The sequence below is a fragment of the Myotis daubentonii genome, chromosome 9, assembly GCF_963259705.1.
Source record: "Myotis daubentonii chromosome 9, mMyoDau2.1, whole genome shotgun sequence".
Classification (NCBI taxonomy): domain Eukaryota; kingdom Metazoa; phylum Chordata; class Mammalia; order Chiroptera; family Vespertilionidae; genus Myotis; species Myotis daubentonii.
Genome location: NC_081848.1, coordinates 79,337,396 through 79,357,679, shown reverse-complemented (window position 1 = coordinate 79,357,679; position 20,284 = coordinate 79,337,396). Strand labels below are relative to the sequence as shown.

Here is a 20,284-nt window from a genome sequence, read left to right as displayed (position 1 = left end):
CTAGGAGGTCACGGTTCGATTCCTGGTCAGGGCACATGCCCGGGTTGCGGGCTTGATCTCCAGTTGGGGGCTTGCAGGAGGCAGCCGATCAGTGATTCTCTCTTGTCATTGATGTTTCTCTCTCTCCCTCTCCTTTCCTCTCTGAAATCAATAAAAATATATTAAAAAAACAACACAAACTCCCATTCTTTTCCCTTATGGCTTCTGGGATCTGTGCCTGGCTTCTCCACCCCCAGGTTATAAATACATCTTCCTTTATCTTCTCCAAGAACTGTTACTGTTTTGTACTCTATAGTCAGACATTCTCTCTGGTTTTTGAAGGGATGTGTGGTGTGAGGTAGGGATCTGAACTGTCCCTGCTGCCAGTTAGTGGGTATGGAGTGGTCCCGACACCTTGACAGAATGGCCCATCCTATCCCCACTCGTTTAAAATGTCACCCTTTCACCTGGAGAGTATCATGAAATCAGTCAAAGACAAGCGTCAGCCCTAGCCGGTTTGGCTCAGTGGATAGAGCGTCGGCCTGCAGACTCAAGGGTCCCGGGTTTGGGTCTGGTCAAGGGCATGTACCTTGGTTGCGGGCACATACCCAGTGGGGAGTGTGCAGGAGGCAGCTGATCGATGCTTCTCTCTCATCCATGTTTCTAACTCTCTGTCCCTCTCCCTTCCTCTCTAAAAAATCAATAAAATATATTAGAAAAAAAAAGACAAGTATCACATGATCTCATGCATACATGGGATTTAAATAACAAAATAAACTGATGAACGGAGTGGATTCAGAGACATGGAAGCATGGACAGAGTACAGAATCTCAGGGGGAAGGTAGGGGAGGGTGGGTGGGTGGGAGGTAGTCAACCAAAGACTTTGTATGTATATATGCATAACCCTGGCCACAGATAATAGGGTGGTGAAGGCCTGGGGTGGCGGGCGAGGGGTGAGCTGGAGAGGATCCATAGGGGGAAAATGGGACCTATGTAATACTTTCAACAATAAAGATTTTAAATAAGAAAAGAAAAAAAAGAATAATAAAGTCACCCTTTCATGTGCCGTGTCCATAGATGCTCGGCTGTTGATTCTGGAACCTTCTCCGTGACCTGTTGGGCAGCAGCAGGCTGCTGTTTTAATCTGTGTAGCATCACAGTATACTTTGAGATGGATGGTGCAATTCCCCCTTCATTGTTCTTTCCAAAGAAGGTTTGTGTTGACTCCTATTGTACGTTTACTCTTTTGCGATAAACTTCAGAGTCAGCCTATCGCGTTCCATCCTTTGATCTTTGGGTCCGGGGACAGTAAATGGTGACATTGAACAGGTGTCGGAGGGCCGGACTTGAGAAGTGCTCTCCGACAGGCGAGCTGGTCTCTGGCTGTGGACAGAAACGCATCTGCGGCCTCGACGGGGCGGGTCTTCTCGTTTTGGGTGGCTGGCAGGACCTGGAAGGAATCCGAGGGGACGTTTGTGCTGGGTTGCTTGAGCCACATCGACTCAGGAAACGAGCGCTAATGCAACTAGTTCCAGCGTTACCCGAAGGCAAATATAATTACTGTGTAAGTTACTGCTCCCCTCCCCTAGTTCATTCCAGAACAAAATGTGAGCAACTTTCCTTTCTTCCCCAGGCGGCACCCCTCCATTACCCCAGACGGGAGGCGGTACCTGCCTCACAAAACTCGCTGGAAATTGCTCAATGGGGAGTTCAAAGCCGCCTGAGCTCGTGGCCAGAGCCAGAGCGCGTCAGCCCTGGTGCCTGGTAGCCTTCCAGACCCTCCACTGGCTCTCCTGGTCCCAGTCGAGCTGGTGATGGGAGCGAGGCGACGTCCTCACTGCAAGGTGGCTTGGGAGCAAGACCTGCTTGCCTGGGGGACAGGCCAACTCTCCAAACCGCCCCCCACAAGGAGAGTGAGTGGGGAGTCCGGGTGTGGGGGCGCTGTGTTGGCCTCCCACGGTCCTTACTGAGCTGACTCAGAGCTGACTCTGACTCCTGGCCCCCCACCCCCCCCCCACACACACACACAGGCCCCGTGTCTGGTCTGTCCTCATTGAGAAGCCTGCCTGCCACGCTGCTCAGAGGCCTCCCCTGGCACCCCCTCCCCACCCCTCTCTGCACTTGCTGTGGAAGACAAGATTGGAAGATCGGAGTGGAGGACATACGCTTCTGTGCGGTCTCCTTCTTTCTAGAACCTTCTTCCCCTTGCCCGTTTATGTAACTTTCTGGCCAGATTAATTTTTCTACAGCGAGTTTCATCGTATTCTTCACTTTTCCCGGAAGATGACACTCGTTTCTCAGCGTCCAGAGTTGGAGATTTTCCGCCCACCATCCCCTGCTGCCCCTGAGCTGGCTCAGGCCCCCTTTCTGCTCCCCAGAGTGAGTGCTGCTCCAGCCAGATCCATCTCGGAGTCCGGAACCTTCCGTGGCCCACCCAGCCTGAGAGGGCCTGGGGGACAGAGGCGCCGTCCTTGTCCTGCCGCCCCCGGCATGGTGTCTGCTGCGGGGTGGACGCTCAGTAGCTGTCTCAGGGCTCCGGAGGCCTCGTCTGTCCACGGGACAAACCTGCCCCAAACTTACTTCCTCTGGCCCCTAAATCTGCCATGTCGTGAGCTCCCTCCCCCTCCTCCCACCCCGAAATCCAGCCCAGCTGTTTCCCAGATTGAAGAACATCTGTCCTGCTGTGTGGGGCCGAGCGAGGGGCCGCCGCCCCCAGTAAGAGCCCGTATTTCCGAGGCTCGGACTCAGAGAGGGCCTGCTCCAAATAAAGCTGGTCTTTGTTTTCCTTCGAGGAGCCGGTGCATCCCAAACGCACTTGACCCTGAATCCCTACCCACCTTCCTCCTTTGGGCTCCCGTTTCTAGTTGTTAAAAAACGTGCCTTCTGTTTGAAAGATTTTGTCCTTTTGAGGAAAGTATGTTTGTTAAGTAACAACCTTTCCAGACATGCGCAGTCGCCACGCGGAGCGGGTGGGAGGCCGCTGCAGGGTTTCCGTCAGCCCCTCCCTGGAGTTTCCATGGGCTTTTCAGGCGCCTGGAGGAGCCAGTCCACCTCCTTGGGCTGTGGACCCGAGCAGGAGTAACTGATGTGGAGGGTTCAGGCAGGGCTGGCCTCGAGGCGGAGGGGGGCGGTGCAGGGTTTGGGGGAGGCCCTGTTCTGCTTCATCTGTGAGGAGCTGGGAAGGCCCGCTCAGAGCTCTGCCCAGACCAGCATCCCCACCGGCCCCAGCATCCCTGCATGGCCAGTCCCTGGCCCATGGGCCGATCTTCCTGCCGCTTCCTCTCTGTGTACCGAGGCCTTCCTGGTGCCCCCCCCCCCCCACCTCGCCAGGATGGAATGTGGCTGAAGGGGGGACTCCTGTGTCTACGGGTCGGATTAGGGAACTGCCTGCCTGTGGGTCTGTGAGGGTGGAGTTTTCCGGGATCCCGGGCCGGTAATCTCTAATTCGGGGAGGCTCAGGGTTTCTCCCAGCTTCGCTGGCTGTGTCAGCAGAGCTGGATGGTGATGTGGATGGGAACTGGTCCTGATCCGTGATCCCTGAAGTCCTGGGGTGACAGCAACGGTGGGTAAAGGGCCCCCTCCTGCTGGGGCCACACTCAGCCCCGAGTCTCCTTCCCTTCTGCACCCCGCTCCTCCCCCACCCCCCGCAGGTTTGCTGTGAACAGCTGAGGGGGCTGCAGAGGAATCCCAGCAGCCAGCCTGGGGCCCCCACCCAGCCCCAGGCCTGGAATCCCAGGGCCCCGCCACCTGTTGTGGCCTGGCTCGCATTCCTGGCTCCACTCAGCTTTGCAGCCCGGACAAGCCAGTTAACCCTCTGGACCTCAGCCTCCTCACCTGTTGGGCTATGATCACAGTGCCCCCACCTCCACGTAGACACGCCTGGGGATGCGACAGGGAGAGGCTGTAAAGTGCTTTTGATAACGAGGAACTGTTAGGATGATTATGGCAGTCGTCATCGTTATCCTCTGGGGAGAGCCCGTGGGGGCTCTGGAATCAGGTGTAACTCGTCTGAGGTGGTCTGGTGGGAACCATTGCACCTCCCACCGTGGGCCCATCTCCAATTAGAAGGAGAGGCAGTGAGTTGCGTTAATTGCCTAATCTCTATGCAGAGCCTGATGGCTCCCGGAGCGCATCTTGACCCTTGCCTAGTAAAGGGGGTGTTTGTACTGTAGCTGGCGGCCAGGGCCCTGCGGCCGGGGGGCCGGGGGCGGGGAGGGGGGGCGGGCAGGTGCAGGTGTCAGGGCACTTTTCGTCAGGCCTCCTCTAGCAGAGGTGTGGGCAGCAGGTGTTTCTGTTTTGCTCCTTCACCCGGAGGCCATCCATCCATGTGTGGGCTTTGCCAGTGCACCCCGGCCTTCCCCTCTCAGAGGGCTTTGTTAGGGACCCTACTTCCTCCCCTCCCTGGTGCCTTCTAACAGCCTGGCTGACTCACAGGGCCAGGGCCTCCTCTCTGGAGAGCTGACCAGCAGCCCCCCTCCAGTCCCCTTGCACCCGGCAGCCTGCCCACCTGCCTTTCCCCTTGCCCCTCGCCCCTCCGGTCAGCTTCCCCCCCCCCCCTCACCGCAGGCAGAGGAGGGAGCTGAGCACCCCTCGGATGGTCCGTGCCTTTCCCCAGGACTGCTGACTGGGCTCTGCACCCAGTAGGGCTGCTGCCCTCCAGGCCGGGTGCCGGGTCGCGCTGTAACGCGGAGGATGCAGCCCTGAGCTCCTGGCCTTCCTGCCACACCTGCCCTCTGGCCATGAGTTCAGGTGGGACCTGCCTCTTCTCGGCTGGACAGGCGCCTGCTTTCCTCATTTCCTGTTGTGGCCTCTAGCCTCGGAGTAATTTAAGCCTCTGGCAGATTATGTGCTGACTCGCTCTAGTGTAACCAGCTCAGAACTAGGCCCCTGGGAACAGGCAGGCGGGGGCCCGGTCCGGGGCAGCACGCACTGACCCTCGGCCAGCGGTGCGCGCCAAGGTGAGGGCTGTGATGGGGAGCCCCGCCTGCGGCCGGCCCCTGCTCCTCTGCCACCTGGCCCTGGCTGTTGTGTCGCTTGGATGGGTCGCCCTCTCTGGATAGGATCGCCAGGTGGCCTCTCCCCGCAGCGTTTGCCTCCTCCTGCTGCCGGCCGGTTACGCTCCCACTGTTTAACCTTCACACCAGCCTCGGAGGAAGGAGGCGGCTGCGTCTCCGTGGACATCGAGGAGCCGGCACTACTGGGTTCCCAGCCCCTGTGTGGGTTTGGGGGCTGCCGGAAAGGTCAGCACCCAGGACCAGCTCCGATTTTCCTGGGAACCGTGCTCAGCGTGGGGTCCGGAGCAGCTCCCACACTGGAGCCCAGGACGTGTCACCAGGGGCTTGTCCGGGTTTCTCTGTGGAGAATTCTGTCCCGTCTTTCCAGACCTGCCTGCATCAAACACTGGTCCCTGCCCAAGGGGAGGTGCCCAGCACTGGAGGAGCTCCCCTAGGGCCCCGCAGAAGCCTGTGATGGGTGTCTCCTCGTTCTTAGGATCCTCCAGACCCGACACTGAGCTTGGCTCCCAGGGTAGTCGGAGCTGGTCCCGGGGGCTGAACTTTCCGGCAGCCCTAACCCTGCGTGGGGTCTCGGAACCAAGAGATGCCAGCGGCTCGAGGAGTGTCAGCCTCTGCGAGGCTTCAGCAGGGACAGACGGCAAGAGGTTACAAGCAAACCACAGAGAGGACATTTGAGTTTTATCTGATGGTTTCCATCTGTCCACATGCTGGACAGACACGCCCTGCGGCCGAGGCCTTGTGTTGGGCTCTGGCGGCGGCGGCCTGCAGACCTCGGCACCCAGGTAGCTGCCTTTTTCCAGGAACAGGGATCATTTGAAAGCAGAGCCTCCCCATTTTCCCATAAAAAAGGAGATTTTGCAGCATGATGGTGAATTTGGCACGTCTTCATGATTATGGTTTTTGTGCAACACTTAAAGAAAATAAAAGCTGGTACAAAGGTATGTGTGTTTCTGAAATGTGTTTCCTCTCCCAGATGTCCTTTTCTGCCAGTTCCAAATCACGGTGAGCTCAGCTCTCCAGTTTCCTCTGCGGGCAGAACAATGAGGTCTCTGTGAGCGCGTGGGGGGACGCCAGTGTGTGTGTGGGGGGGCTTCTCTCGCCTCGGTGGAAACCACCAGCCTCTGCCAGTCGGACAGGGAGCCCGCTGACTGGTGGGGGCTTGGCGGTCTGCTGGCCCGTGGTGGTGACTGGCAGGGTGGTGGCTTGCAGGCACCGCAGTCTGCACCTGTGTTCAGATCCTCGGGTTTGCTTGTTGTGGCCTCGAGGGAAATGCTTGCATCTGCGTGGTGTGTGTGGACCCTGGGACCTGGTACTGTATCTACTACCTGCCTTTGATCTGGCCTCTTTCTTCTTCTTGTTGTTGTCTTTCTGGCATCAAACACTGGTCCCTGCCCAAAGGGGAGGTCTCCAGGACACAGGGTGGGTATAGAGTCGGCCGGAGAGCCAGGTAGAACTGAGTGGGTGACCCCAGAGTCCAGCGTCCCTCAGGCCCTCCTTGGCTGCTTGGTCTGTTACTGCTTTGTTGAGACCAAGTGTGTGTGTGCTCCTTGGGAGAGCTGTGAGCCACACACATGCACACACAGGCGGGCTCACATGATCGCACATGAATGCATGGGCACGCACACACACAAATGCATGTATGCACACACACACAGGAAGGACCCTCAGAAGTGCCTCCTTGGTTGACTTCCAAGGACAGCTAACAGACCTCTACCAGCTTCCACTCGGAGGTTTTGATACTTCTCACCATTGAGAATGATCTCTAAGGAGTCGCTTTCTTTGGGGCGCACATTTAGTGAAACCCTTATTTTGTAATAAGTGCCTCCTGCCTCAGAACACCTGAGATACAAGCATCTAGCCTTAATAGATAAAAACAGCTAATACATATTGGCATTTGCAGTGGACTCAGCAGGTTCTAAGCCAGCGGTTCTCAACCTGTGGGTCGCGACCCCTTTGGCGGTCGAACGACCCTTTCACAGGGGTCGCCTAAGACCATCCTGCATATCAGATATTTACATGACGATTCATCACAGTAGCAACATTACAGTTATGAAGTAGCAATGAGAATAATTTTATGGTTGGGTCACAACATGAGGAACTGTATTTAAAGGGCCAGAAGGTTGAGAACCACTGCTCTAAGCGCTGTTCATCGATTGTCTCGTTTACTCCTTCCAGCCGCTCTGCAGGCAGGGTGCCATCACTACCCCATTTCGTGGATGAGGGAACTGAGGCTGGGAGAGCCCATGGAACTTGCTCAGGGTCATGGGGCGCTAATGTCAACAGACTGAAGCCCCAATGCCTGTCTCTGAGTTGCTGTTTGAATTATAAAGTGTTTTCTTTCATCTCTAAAGGAAGTTGGCCGGAGAGTCCCCAGTGCATTTAAATAACTGCTGCTGGGCCCAGACCTCAGTCACCTCATTGAACAGATGTGGAAACTGAGGCCTGGACGGGTGGTGCCATCAGAACCGCTCTCCTGGGTGGCCCCACCTCCTGTATGAACCTAATGCCTGTTTCAGTGGGGCCTCAGGGTTTGGGGTGAAAGCGATGGACTTGCCTTCCACCAGGATGGACCGCCAGCGTCAGCTCCCCTCTCCCCCTCCGCGGGCCCCCAGCCGCTGGATCCCAGGACCGCTTCTCTCAGTCTTTGCCATGGCCTTGGGCCACTCCCGGGAGCCTGGCAGGCCGGGAGCCATTGAACCGAAATGGTATGTAATCAGAATGCTATATTTTGTCGAAAATAAGAATGTTAGTAACAGGCTGGTTTCTGGCAAGTCAAACTGGGACTCTGAAATACATATTTTTCCCTGCTCTGCCCTAAACCTTCTAATTAGAGAAAGCGCACATTTGCGGATATAAATCAAACGTCGTATTCCCTACAAACTTGTCCTAGGTATCACTGAGTTATAACATTCCATAGTTGCTAAATGAGGGCTTGCAGAGTGTGTGTGTGTGTGCGTGTGTGTGAGAAGAGAGAGGGGGGGGGGGTGGGGAAGGAGAGAGAGAGAGAGACAGACAGACAGACAGACATGGGTGCCCTTACGTGAGCCCTGGCCGCCCGTTTCCTTCCCTCTCAGGCCCCTGGGCCCCTGTTTCCCTGCTCCCCTCCCCTCTGTCAGCACCTGCCCGGCCGCTGCGGTGAAATATATACATTTGCCCAATTAAAACATACTTAGCAGGGGAAATGGCTTTCGGGGAGAAGCACTTTCCCTCACAGGAAAGTCTCTGCTGAGCACTGTTCCGTGACCAGACCCCGGCTTCTGCCCCGTTAATGGCCTGGGTTTTGGAAAGGTGGTTTGGCTCTGGTAACGGGCCCTGTGTGGGCTGTCCTGCCTTGCTGGAGTCCGGCCAGACTGAACCAGCTCTGGGGCTTGGTCGCCTGGGTCCTGGTCAGTGGGGGTCACCCTGGTCGTGCGCTGTGTTGGCGGACGGGATGTTTCCTCATCAGTGTGGACCCATGTCCTGGGGGCTTTGGGTCATTTGTATCTGGGCTGGCTTGTTGCACACGGTTTCCCGGTCACCAAACGAAGAAGTCCCCTCCTCAAGGCAGACACCTCCTGGCCGCGGCCAGAAGGCGGCCAGTGGTGTGGGACACCCGAGGCGTGGCCCCAGGCGGCCCCCAGCCTCCGACATCTGTCTTGTTTGTGAAGAAGAGCGGAGGTGCTGGGGGCGGCGGTGGCCATCGCCAGCGTGCCGGGATTCCTGGCGCCCTTGCCGCGTCTCTGCTGACGCGTCCTGTTCACTGTTACTTTTGTGTTTTCCATTTCACGTTGCCTCCAGGCCGGTGTTTTTTGAAATGTGTCACCTGGGCCAACACTACACAGTGTTTTGTGATCAGAGACATTTGGGAAGTCCTGGGGTTAGGAAGTGAACTGGGTTCCCGCGCTGCAGGACTTCTCAGAGCCTTTAAAATGGTCACGACACGCCAGGCTGTGTTCCCCGGTGTCTAGGTGCAGAGTCTAGGTAGAATCTGAAGGGCAGCGTGTGGCATTGTGAGAGGTGGAGGAGGAAAAGCCCAGCTCCGGACGGGGGCCCGCTGCCCGCCCTGCCCATCATCACCTGCGTGGCCTCCGTGAGCTGCGTCACCTGTCAGAGCGTCTCAATCTCCACGTGCTGGAAAATCAGATGAGACCGCTGCTCCCTGCGGAGTTGCCTGGATCCGTTGGGGCAGCCCGAGGGTGGTTTGCACGCAGCAGGCCTGCAGCAGATGCTGGTTTCCCCCTCTCCCCACCCCAGGGTGTGCTGTCCCGTGTGGGTGCTGGGCTGGGGGCCAGGAGCTGGTGGCTGGAGACTTGCAAGGTGGGGGGACTCAGTGACCATCTGATGGTCATCTCCTGCACGAGGGGTGACCCTCTGCTAAGTGGGAATGAGGGCCACACAGTCACTCCTGGAAGGGGCCCAGGTCACTTGGGCCAGGGTCAGGACCTTGGTGTGACCATTTGGGAGCATTGGGCTGCCTCGCCGGACACCCAGGGGTCCCTCTGGCAGGGGCAGAGTGGGCCTCTCAGGTCCTGGGCCTTTGCTTGCCTCCCAGGACTTCCCAGAGCAGCTGACCTGGCTCCTCCTAGAGCAGAGGCCGAGGCCTGTTGTCCGCGTGGCCAGAGGTCCTCCCGCCTGCCCCAGGCCCAGCCCCCACTGCGTGCAGCCTGTCCCTGTAATGGAAGTGGGAGGCCCATGTCCTGTTCTCCAAGGTTTTCTTTTTATCTTTTGCAACTGATTTCTTCTTTCCTGCTCCACCCCCCAGACTGACCTTGGCTGCTTCCTGCGCGCCTGCTTCCCTGACCTTTGCAATGTGGTCCCTGCTCGGGAAACCTGCCCGGGCCTCGGGGTTAATTGCTGCCTTCCTATAGAGCTGCGGGCGTGTGTGTGTGTGTGTGTGTGTGTGTGTGTGTGTGTGTGTGTGTGTGTTAGAGAGACTGGGGGCAGCAGGAATGGGGTGACTGAGCCAGGGGGGGGAGAAGGAGCCGGGGTCCTGGGCAGGTGTGTGGATGGAGGAGCGTGGGGGGTGGGGAGCAGCAAGGAGGCACCAGGCCCCTGGCAGGTTAGAGGCAGGTGTGAGGTGAGGCAGGTGCCAGTGAGTAGGGAGCAGGGTGCCGCCCTTGTGCCGGGCTGGGCCTGGGAAGTTGGGGAGAGAGTCGGTGGCCTTTGTTCTGCAGCCCTTGTTGTTCACAGACTGCAGGAGAGCAGCGCCCCCAGCGCACTGCCTTAGCCCAGATGGAGAGTAGAACTTCCAGTGTTCCAGAAGATTCCCCCAACTGCTTCCCAGCCCTCACCTGCCCGCCCCGCCCAGGAGGGGCCGGTCTAGTCGCCTGTTCTGAGCTCCCCGCCCTGTGGTTGCGATACAAGCTCTTTCTACCCGAGCAGCCCTGGTTTAGGAAGCAGTGGCCCGTTCCCGGGGCCGGGATGCAGTCCTGTGCCCACCTTGGCTACATCCGCCCTGATTTGAATTAGAATATGCTCTGTAGTCAGTACGCTTACACAATGCCAGCAGCTCACAGATCCATCCATCCATCGATCCATCGATCGTTATCTCGGTGACCCCTGGGATGGGGTGGGGTGCGGAAGCAGGGGCCTCCCCCAGAAGCCCCTTGGCAGCCGGGTCCTGTCTGGGGAAGTCCAGACAACGCGTTCAGGGAGGTGGGGCGAGCTGGGCAGGCTCATGGAGGCCCCGGCTGTCACCTGGGCCAGGTGTAGCAACCATGGAGGGTTTGTGGGGGTGGGAACAGCAAACAGCACGGAGGTGGAAAGGTTGGGGTCTGCTGGAGTCTTGGTGGGATCCATGTAGGGGATCCTGGGGGGCCGAGGCCACGTTGGGGAACCAGGAGAATTTGGGGGTGTTCCCTGGCTTCGTGGGTCTTTAGGTACGTGGCTAGATGGGGGGCTATGGCACCTCAGCTGACAGGGCGAGTGGAGCCACCTGGGGCGTTAGATGTTATCGAGGGTCCCGCCTGGCTCAGCCCCTCAGGCCTGCAGGTCGGAGTGTGCTGAGCTTTCCATAAAAGGCAGGACATCTGTTCAGTTCAAGGAAACCTAAGGTTTTATTGTTGTCGTAAATGTCAAGTCTGCTTCAGCACATGTGGACAACTGCAGAGCCGTGTCCCGGGCGCGCTGGCTGAGCTGCGGAAAACCCCGATAAACGTGGGGTTCTGTCGCTGGAACGAATGGTGGTCGTCCCGGCTGCCCGAGGCCTCACGTGGCCGCTGCTGAGCTGGGCGCCAGGGACGGAACATTGGGGGGTGGGGGGGCGGGGGGAGCCCTGGCTTCAGGGATTGGTCACATAAAAAGTGAGTGTGGTGTGTATACTTCTCCCACCTTCCTTAGGAATGTTCCATGAGCAGCTTAGGTATGATTTTCTGAGAATGCTGGCGTGAAGTTTCCAGCCATTTTAAGGCCTCTGAGCTTTGCTCCAGGCAGTCCATCGCACGTGGAACCGAGGGGCTGAGCCGAGGGGCCGACCCTTGTGGCGAGCCGGGTGGCCCCTTGCACGCACTCGTGGGACCGCACAGATGTCTCCGTTTTAGCCAGATCAGTGTTTTTCACACGTTTCCTCTTAGACGGGAAGTAGGACTTTCCTGCCTGGGGACGGGGAGCCTTGGACAGGCCCCGCCCCGCCCAGTCTCTGTTGAGGATCCATGTTTTACCATAAGATTCGTGGGAATTGTTCCGTCTCCTTGATAGTCACGCTAGTTTTTATAAAATGATGATGAACTTGATTTAAAGCACCTAGAATTATATCTAAGTAATAATGGCCAAGAGTGTATGCAATAAATAATACAATTTTACAGAAAGACACGGAGGAAGACCTACATCATTGTTCATGGATAGGAGGACAGTGTCTCAGAGCTGCCACTTCCCGAACGGATCTATAGATTCCATATGATTCCCCACAGTGCCCTTCCCTCCCTTCCCCTTCCCTCCCCCGTTAGAAATGTTGGTGCCTGGCGTTCAATGAAGTGGGTTGGCAAGGGGTGCCATGTAGAGGTGATGTGGCCGGGGGTGTCGGTGTCTGAGAAGTGAGGTGGGGCGGGTGAGAGGTGGCAGGCCCGCAGGCTGCAAGAATGGTTGGGAGTTGGTTATATTGAGCAGAAGTAGATATATAGACAATCACAGAAGCCAGGTACCGTAGGTCCTCAGTTACGTCGGAGATCCGTTCCTACGGCGCACGACGTAACGCGATTTTCACCATAAGTCAGAACCCACCTACATAAGCACCTACGTCACTCACCTGGAGCACATACACAGCAGTAATGAAGTGAAACAGTAAAAAAAATTTAACAGATAACAATTCCGGACCTTTACTTGTGGTAAATAAATAATAAAAAACATAAAGCACATATGTTGAAATGACGGAACTTTTTTTTTATATAAATAAATGGGAGATGGAGACGTAACCAGGAAAGGATGTCGAGTCCGACGTAACCTGAGGACTGTCTATATCTACTTGGAAGGTACTGACAAGCGTAGTAAGTAGGAAGGTTATAAAGCACCCTGAGGATATGTTAAAATCAGCAGGCTAGACACACACACACACACACACAGCTAGATGTAGGAATAGTATAGGTGTGTGTATAAAAGTGCACATATATGCACAGTTGATTCTTATACGTGGCACTTACGTTCTATAAGGTTACCGTAAACATCGAGTTTGCCGATACTGATCCGTAGCTCCCAGCGGAAGCACGGGGTTAGGTTCCTGCGAGCCTCTGACCACAGCATTTTCATCCACCCATCAATACACAACCTTGTTGTGTGCGTTTCTGTTTAAAGACGCCTTGTGTAGTATATATTGTTGATTGATTAACACTGAACCCACGCCCTGCGGCTCTCACCCAGGCCCGAACAGCGCTCACCTAGCACACATTTTCCCCGCGAAGCACGTGACCCCTTCTCGTGTTTACAAACACAAGACGTGCGGCACCCCAGCACTGTGCCGGCACCGCCTCAAGCAGTGACATCACCAGCAGAAGCACAGACGTGTGACCGGGGGACGCTAACCACACTGCGAGGAGGACACTGTTTACGGTACGAGCAGAGTGCCGCGGGTTCCCCTCACACTGGACGAGACCCAGGAGTGGCTGCAGTGGCCCTGTTGGCATTGGTTTGGGGATGTGAGTACGTTTCAGCGACTAGGGGTGCTCTCCAGGTGGAGCCTGGGAGGGAAGCGGATGGGCCGTGGATGGGTTCCTGGCTCTGTCTCCCGAGAACGCCCAGAGGAGTGACCCCCAGCAGCCGTGAGCACACCAGTGCCCAGGTCACAGCTTCTCAACATCACTCTCCACATCCCACAAACAGGAGTATTGGCCCCGAACCCATAAATGAACTAGGAATAGATGCGTCTACACTGGTTTAAAAATGCAAATAAATAGTATGTTGTAGTATGCTTTAATGACCAGCCACCATTTAAAAATCCTGAATGGAGGGCTGGAACTGTAGTTCTAAGTCATATTATTTAGTGGCTTATAAGCTAAAAGAGAAAGATGCAAATTGACCCTACCTTTGTGACACCCACCAGCCAATCAGGAGTGAGTGTGCAAATTAACCCAACAAAGATGGCAGGTTAATTTGTATATGCAGGCGCCGAGCGACCAGGGGTGGGGTGGGATGCAGGCGTTCTGCACCGCCCCAGCCACTCGGGGCCTCTGGGCAGCGTGGGAAGGCGGAAAGGCGGCTCCGGGCCGGAGTGAAGGCGGTGCCAGCAGCCAGGGGAAGGAAGGCCCATTCTTGCACGAATCTTTGTGCATTGGGCCTCTAGTATCCTATAATCTTACTACACCCTGTTTTTATTATTTACATTGTTTTGAGTTGTGGTAAGTTACATGTAACGTGAAGTTTATACCATCGTAACCCAAGTGTCCAGTTCAGTAGCTTTAAGTACATTCGCGTTGTTGGTCTTACACCATAATTTAATTATGGATTGAAGCCACTTTCATACAATAAAGCAACATTGTGTATCTCTCTGCCTCCTGCCCCCAGCTAAGCTGTGACATTGTTGCTTTTTTACACTGTAAACATAATGTAAAATGCCATAAAATATTGCAACAGATTTTATAGAATTTGGGAAGCTGGCTGTAAAATGTAAGGGAGTGTAGTGGGCTCATGTCAACCTCAAGGAGTGATCAGGAGGGACCGGCTGGGCAGACGCTGGGCAGATTGCAGAGCCCTTATACTTGGGCACGTGGTTTTGGCACAGGGCTAGGCAGGCAGACAGAAGGACAGCGGAGGGAAGGTGGGAGCAACCCAGGCATACCTGGAGGTGTGGCCCCGGGCAGAGGTGGCAAGCAGGAACTCCTGCCCCTGCGGATGGGGGTACAAGGTGGTGCGGAGGGTGGGTAGCGGGTGGGAATAACCAGTTTGAGAAATTCAAGCTAGAAGGCACTCAGAGCTGTTAGGCGTCAAGGAAATTGTTTATGAGCCGTTGTGAGTGGAATTAATTAACTTGAGTGCGTAGATGCATCTTGGTGTCAGGCCAGGGCATGCTCAGCATTTGCTAAGTCTTGTTCATCTTTGAAGGCTCCAGTCTCCCCTCCTCCAGGAAGCCTGCCAGGGCCACCCATAGCTAGCGCTTCCTCCTCCCAGAAAACTGCCAGGGCCCTCTGACAGCGTTTTCTTCCCCGGCTCCAGGCACCGCCTGTCCTTGTCACTCAGCTGCCTGTTCTTCTTGCTTAGGTGGTTAACTGCATGTGTGCATGTGTGTGTGTGCGTGTGCGCACACGCGTGTAAAATGTCCTGGCGTTGGGCAGATTACAAAGCCCTCGTAGGCTCCTTGAATGTGGCCCCGCACTTCCCCATGGGGCTGGCACGGGACAGAGGACCGTTCCTGACGGACGAACCCATAGTTGGCGTCCAGGCCCCAGCCTGCTCCAGTGAGCAATGTAACGCTTGGTGAATATCAATAAGGCATGTTCTTAAAATGTGGCTGATTTTGGTGCAGTAGCAGGGGATTGGATTACCTTGAGTCGGGCTGTGTTTAGTGTAACCATGTGAACAGTGTAAAACACAGGCTATCGGAATGGAAGCCCACACATCTGTTACGAATTCTATATATAAAAGCTGGGTATGCTTACACGGGTTAAAATGGGGCTGTTGGCACCGGGACTCACTTTCAGACTCCCGATTCCACCGGGCTGGGCCTGGAGGGGGGACAAGCCTTTTTTCTGGCACCGACTGGCCGAGGGTCTTGGGAAGTCAGACCCACCCCACCTCTGCTCCCACTGCCCTACCAGGGAGGCACAGAGAACCCACAGGACTTGAGGGGGTGTCCTGAGGGTCATGCCGAGCAGGGGTTGTGTACATCCGGGGTCACGGAAATGAATCTGTGCCTCGTGAAACAGACTGGGAGGCCAGGGCGAAGAAAGGCGGTCACGGGGAAATCAGTGGGCTCGGGGCGCAGCGATGCCTTTAAAAGAATTATTTATTGAGGTGAGATTCACGTAACATAAAACCTGCATTTTTAAAAAAATATATTTTATTGCCCTAGCCAGCTTGGCTCAGTGGATAGAGCGTCGGCCTGCGGACTGAAGGGTCCCAGGTTCGATACTGGCCAAGGGCACATGCCTGGTTGCAGGCTTGATCCCCAGTGGGGGTTGTGCAGGAGGCAGCCGATCAATGATTCTCTCATCGTTGATGTTTCTATCTCTGTCTCTCCTCTCCCTTCCTCTCTGAAATGAATAAAGAAATATAAAAATATATGTGTATATATATATTTTATTGATTTTTTACAGAGAGGAAGGGAGAGAGATAGTTAGAAACATTGATGAGAGAGAAACATCGATCAGCTGCCTCCTGCACATCTCCTACTGGGGATGTGCCCGCAACCCAGGTACATGCCCTTGACCGGAATCGAACCTGGGACCTTTCAGTCCGCAGGCCGACGCTCTACCCACTGAGCCAAACCGGTTTCGGCAAAACCAGCATTTTAAAGTGAACGCTCGAGCGGCACTTAGCACAGGCACCGTGTTGTGTAGCGACCACCTCTGCCTAATCCCAGGACATTCCCATCACCCCCAAAAACGCCCGTCACTCCTCATTCCCCCTCCCCCTGCCCCCGGCAACCATGAGTTTACCATCTGTCTTTATGGATTGGCCAGTTTGACACGGAATCATTATAATTCGCGTCTCGCTTCTTCACGGAGCGTCATGTTTTCAGGCTTCATCTATGCTGAGTGTGTCCGTACCGCATTCCTGAGGAATGTCCCATAAAGCACAGTTTGCGTCTCGGTTCCTCCGTCACGGACATTCGGCTGTTCCCACCTCCAGGCGATGGTGACTAATGCTGCTGTGGACGTGGGTGTCTATTTTTCCGAGTCCCTATCGTCAGGGACCTTTCAGGGCTAGACCGAGGCGCGGACTTGCTGGGTCACCTTGGAGGAGCTGTGGGAGTGCTGGCCACAGCAGCCAGCACTGCCTGTGGAGCGTCGCGACCTCCTCCTGCTTTGTAAGTGAGGAACTGAGGCTGGCGGTGGAGATGAAAAGTCTTGCTCCAAACCTCACAGCTGGGGGCCAGGCTGGGATTCGAACCTGAGTCTGAATCGGTGCTCTTTCCTTTGTAGCAGAGCTGGCCTGGCCGGGGACTGAAAAGATGAAACATTGTATGAATTACAGCTGCCTCGGGCAGCCTGGCTGGTGTTTATCCAGCGCTTAAAATGTGCCGTAACCAGACTGTGCTGTAACCAGGCGGAGCCTCTGTATGGATTGTCCTGACTCAGCCCTATAGTTTCTGATGTGGAGGTGCGGTGATTGCCCCCTTTCACAGACCGGACGTCGAGGTCCGAGAGGCCCAGGTCTGAGCTGGCCCTGCTCTGAGCCGGCACCCTGAGCTGGCTCCCAGCTCGCACCTGGAGGGCTGTCCCCGTCTGTTGGCCCTCGTGATGTGTGGCCTTGAAAAAAAAGTGTACAGGTAACTTCATAGAGACATAAACGGAATACGGGGCTCAGACATTAAGAATATATTTGCCCGGAGACTCAACAAGGTCCTCTTTCCCTTGCCCCGTCTCCTTGTCAGACTGTCCCCACCTCGCGTGTTCTCTTAACCGCGTACATCCGGGTTGAGAGCCACAGTCCGTGTGTGTGTTTTGACTTAGCGTTTTCTGATGTTACTGCCGTCACTTTCTTAATGCTTTCATGGACACAACTTTCCACTGAGAACAGCCTAGTTATCCTGATACTGGGGATGTGTTGCTTGCTTGTTTGTTTTTTTTCTACTTACAAATAAGGCTGCTGCAGCGAATCTTGTGCCTGGGACCTTTCCCTTCCTTCGGATTGGTCCTGGAGCGCAGCGCTGGCCGGGCCAGCGGCTCAAGCTCTCACGCTGTCCCCTGGCCCCGCCTCCTCCTTCTCGCTGCCCAACGTTCAGGCCAGCAGTCACGAGGTCATCCTGGGTGGAGTGACCTTGGACAGGTCAAGGCACCTTTTTGTGTGTGTGTGTGTGTTTTAAATCCTCACCTGGAGATACGTTTTGTTTTGTGTTTTGTTTTTTTTTTTTAATTGATTTGAGAGAGAGGAAGTGTGTGTGTGTGGGAGAGAGAGAGAGAGATAGATCAATTGGTTGTTTTCTGTACGCACTACAACCAGGGATTGAACTCCCAACCTTAGTATGTGCCCTGATAGGGAATCGAACCCGAAACCTTTCAGTGCACAGGATGATGCTCCAACTAACTGAGCCACCCAGCCAGGGCCAGGCACCTCTCTAAGAGCCTTCTTATCTGGCAGATATGCAGCTGCGACCCCTGACCTGGCGGGGGGGGGGGTGCTGTGAGAGGAGGGCACATGGGCTTGTCCGTGGGGTAGACATGGGGCACAGGGTCTGCCTGCCTCCTGTGTGCTCCCCCGGGACGTTCACACCGGCTGTTCCCTCCGCCAGGGACGCCTCCCTCCAGGCCTCCCTCGCCCCCTTCACGTCTTTGCCCGGGTGGTACTTTCTCGGTGAGACCATCGACCATCGAGGCCGTCTTATGTGACAGGCACACCCAGCCCCTCGCCCTGCTCTGTTTTTCCACACACAGAGTGGACATTCCCGGAGCCCACGTCTCCTGACCGCGTGCAGTCACTGCTGGTCGGTCTCCCGCTAGAATAGAGGACACGGGGCTGGGTTCGCGGTTCCGTCCTGTGTGCGCAGGTGGAGTCTGAGCCCCCTGCACGCCACTCGCCGTGCCCTTCTGGTCTCGCGGCCCCTCCTCCTCCCGCCTGGCCCTGTTCCCACCCGCCCCGCCCCGCCCTCCCCCTGTCCGTCCTGTCCTCGCCTTTCTCCACCTGCGGGAGAGGAGGACCTGTCTCCCGGATGAGCTGGGGCACCCGGCCCCTCGTTGGCACGGGGCCGCGTTAGCTGGGGTGGCCCAGGCCCCGAGGAGGGGACTGGAGGGAAGGTGCAGCGGGTGCCAGCTGGGGAGGGCGGGCAGCCACCCACGCAGAGGCCCCCCTCGCCGTGAGCTCCCAGGTGACGGAGTGCAGGGCGCCTGCGCACACTTAGGAAGTGAGTTTCTAACTGTCTTCGATGCAGGAAAGAGCCGCCCCTCCCCGAGTCTCCGTTGGGAAAGCACAGAAAATGGAAAAACACCCCCGTCCTCCTGGGCCTTTGAAGGGTGCACCTGAGCGGCCCAGAGTGTAAACCGCGAGGAAATGTGGTCTTTCCAGTTCGGGGAGAAAGAACAGAGCAGAGCCAGGATCTTGGCGGGCGTCGGGCTTCGGGCAGCTTCTGAGAGTTCCTTCCCCTCCTCCTGGCCGTGTCCGCCTCTGGCACGGACCCGCTCCGCTCCTGTCACCTCGGGGACTCTCCTGTCCCCAGCTGGGGCTGGCGACTCGCCCCCTGGGCACTGCCCTCCGCCACTTCCTTTCCTGGCTGGAAAGCAGCCGGCTGGCGACTCCCGTCTGTGGGCCATCCACCTGGTGATGCTCACACCTGGGATACCTCTGGCGTCGGGAGCCGGCTCCCTCCCGAGACCAGAGATGCTGGTTTAGAGTGGGAGGAGGAGTCGACGACCCTCTCCCTGCCTGCTTCAGCAGGGGGTGCCCGGGCAGGAGCCGGGTCAGCCTGGTAGGGGGACGTCCCGGGGCCTGTGACAGCACCATGCGCGCACCTGCATCGAAAGGGCCCGAGTGGCGAGGCGTGGGCCTGTCCGACCCCTTCCTAGCAGCGCCTTAGGGAGCGGCAAGAAGGACGGAGGGCCTTGGGCTTGGGCTGGGTGGGCGCCAGGGTGGCCGTGCCATGGCCCCTGCCCCAGGCTGTGTGCCCCAGCCCAGCCAGTGGTCCTCACGGGTTGCTTCTGTTCCCACAGCCTCGCCGCTGCTGCTGTTTGCCAACCGCCGGGATGTGCGGCTGGTGGATGCCGGCGGAGTCAAGCTGGAGTCCACTGTCGTGGTCAGCGGCCTGGAGGACGCGGCCGCGGTGGACTTCCAGTTCTCCAAGGGGACGGTGTACTGGACGGACGTGAGCGAAGAGGCCATCAAGCAGACCTACCTGAACCAGACGGGGGCCGCCGTGCAGAACGTGGTCATCTCCGGCCTGGTGTCGCCCGACGGCCTGGCCTGCGACTGGGTGGGCAAGAAGCTGTACTGGACGGACTCGGAGACCAACCGCATTGAGGTGGCCAACCTCAACGGGACGTCCCGGAAGGTCCTCTTCTGGCAGGACCTTGACCAGCCTCGGGCCATCGCCTTGGACCCTGCTCACGGGTAAACCCAGCGGCCGCCCCCATGGTGGGGTGGGGTGCGGTGAGGTCATGATTTCCCTTAGAAGTTACTTGAGCCTAAGTTGCTTTTCCTTTTTAAATATACTTTTCTTGATTTCAGAGAGGAAGGGAGAGAGAGAGAGAGATAGAAACATCAGCGATGAGAGAATCCTCAATCGGCTGCCTCCTGCATGCCCCCTACTGGGGACCGAGCCCGCAACCCCGGCTGTGCCCTGACTCGGGATGGAACTGTGAAGGCAGAACCAGCGGGATTGGCTGGCACTGTGCCTGTGGGTTGGAGGGAAAGACAGGAAACAGGGTGAGGGGGCGCTGCTCTGTGTCCCCATCTGTGCAGGGGTGTGACCAGGTCACCCGTCACGCAGAGAACACCAGGAACGGTGAGGGGGTTCCATCAGGGTGAGCTGCCTCACTCCGAACACGCTCCCCCACCCGGAATCCAGGCTCCGTGTCCACGTGAAGGTTTCTCCCTTCTGCCTGCGGCCTTTTGCCATGGTGCTGGGAGGGGCTTGGCCTTGGTGGTGAGGCACGTGGTGCTTGGCTGGGATCGGTCTTCCCGCTCCCGGCCAGGCAGGCTGTGCCTGTTCCACCTCTGGGAGCCGGCCAGCCTCT

General features: G+C 56.8%; 1 protein-coding gene across 2 annotated transcripts in view; it reads left to right on the top strand.

Moving 5' to 3' along the window:
- LRP5 (LDL receptor related protein 5) overlaps nucleotides 1-20,284 on the top strand; it is a 74,366-nt gene that overhangs the window by 7,255 nt on the left and 46,827 nt on the right. For both annotated transcript variants that reach the window (XM_059709849.1, XM_059709850.1), the window contains exon 2: nucleotides 19,262-19,658. In XM_059709849.1, the coding sequence (XP_059565832.1) occupies nucleotides 19,262-19,658 (397 nt within the window). The remainder of the gene's footprint in view (nucleotides 1-19,261; nucleotides 19,659-20,284) is intronic.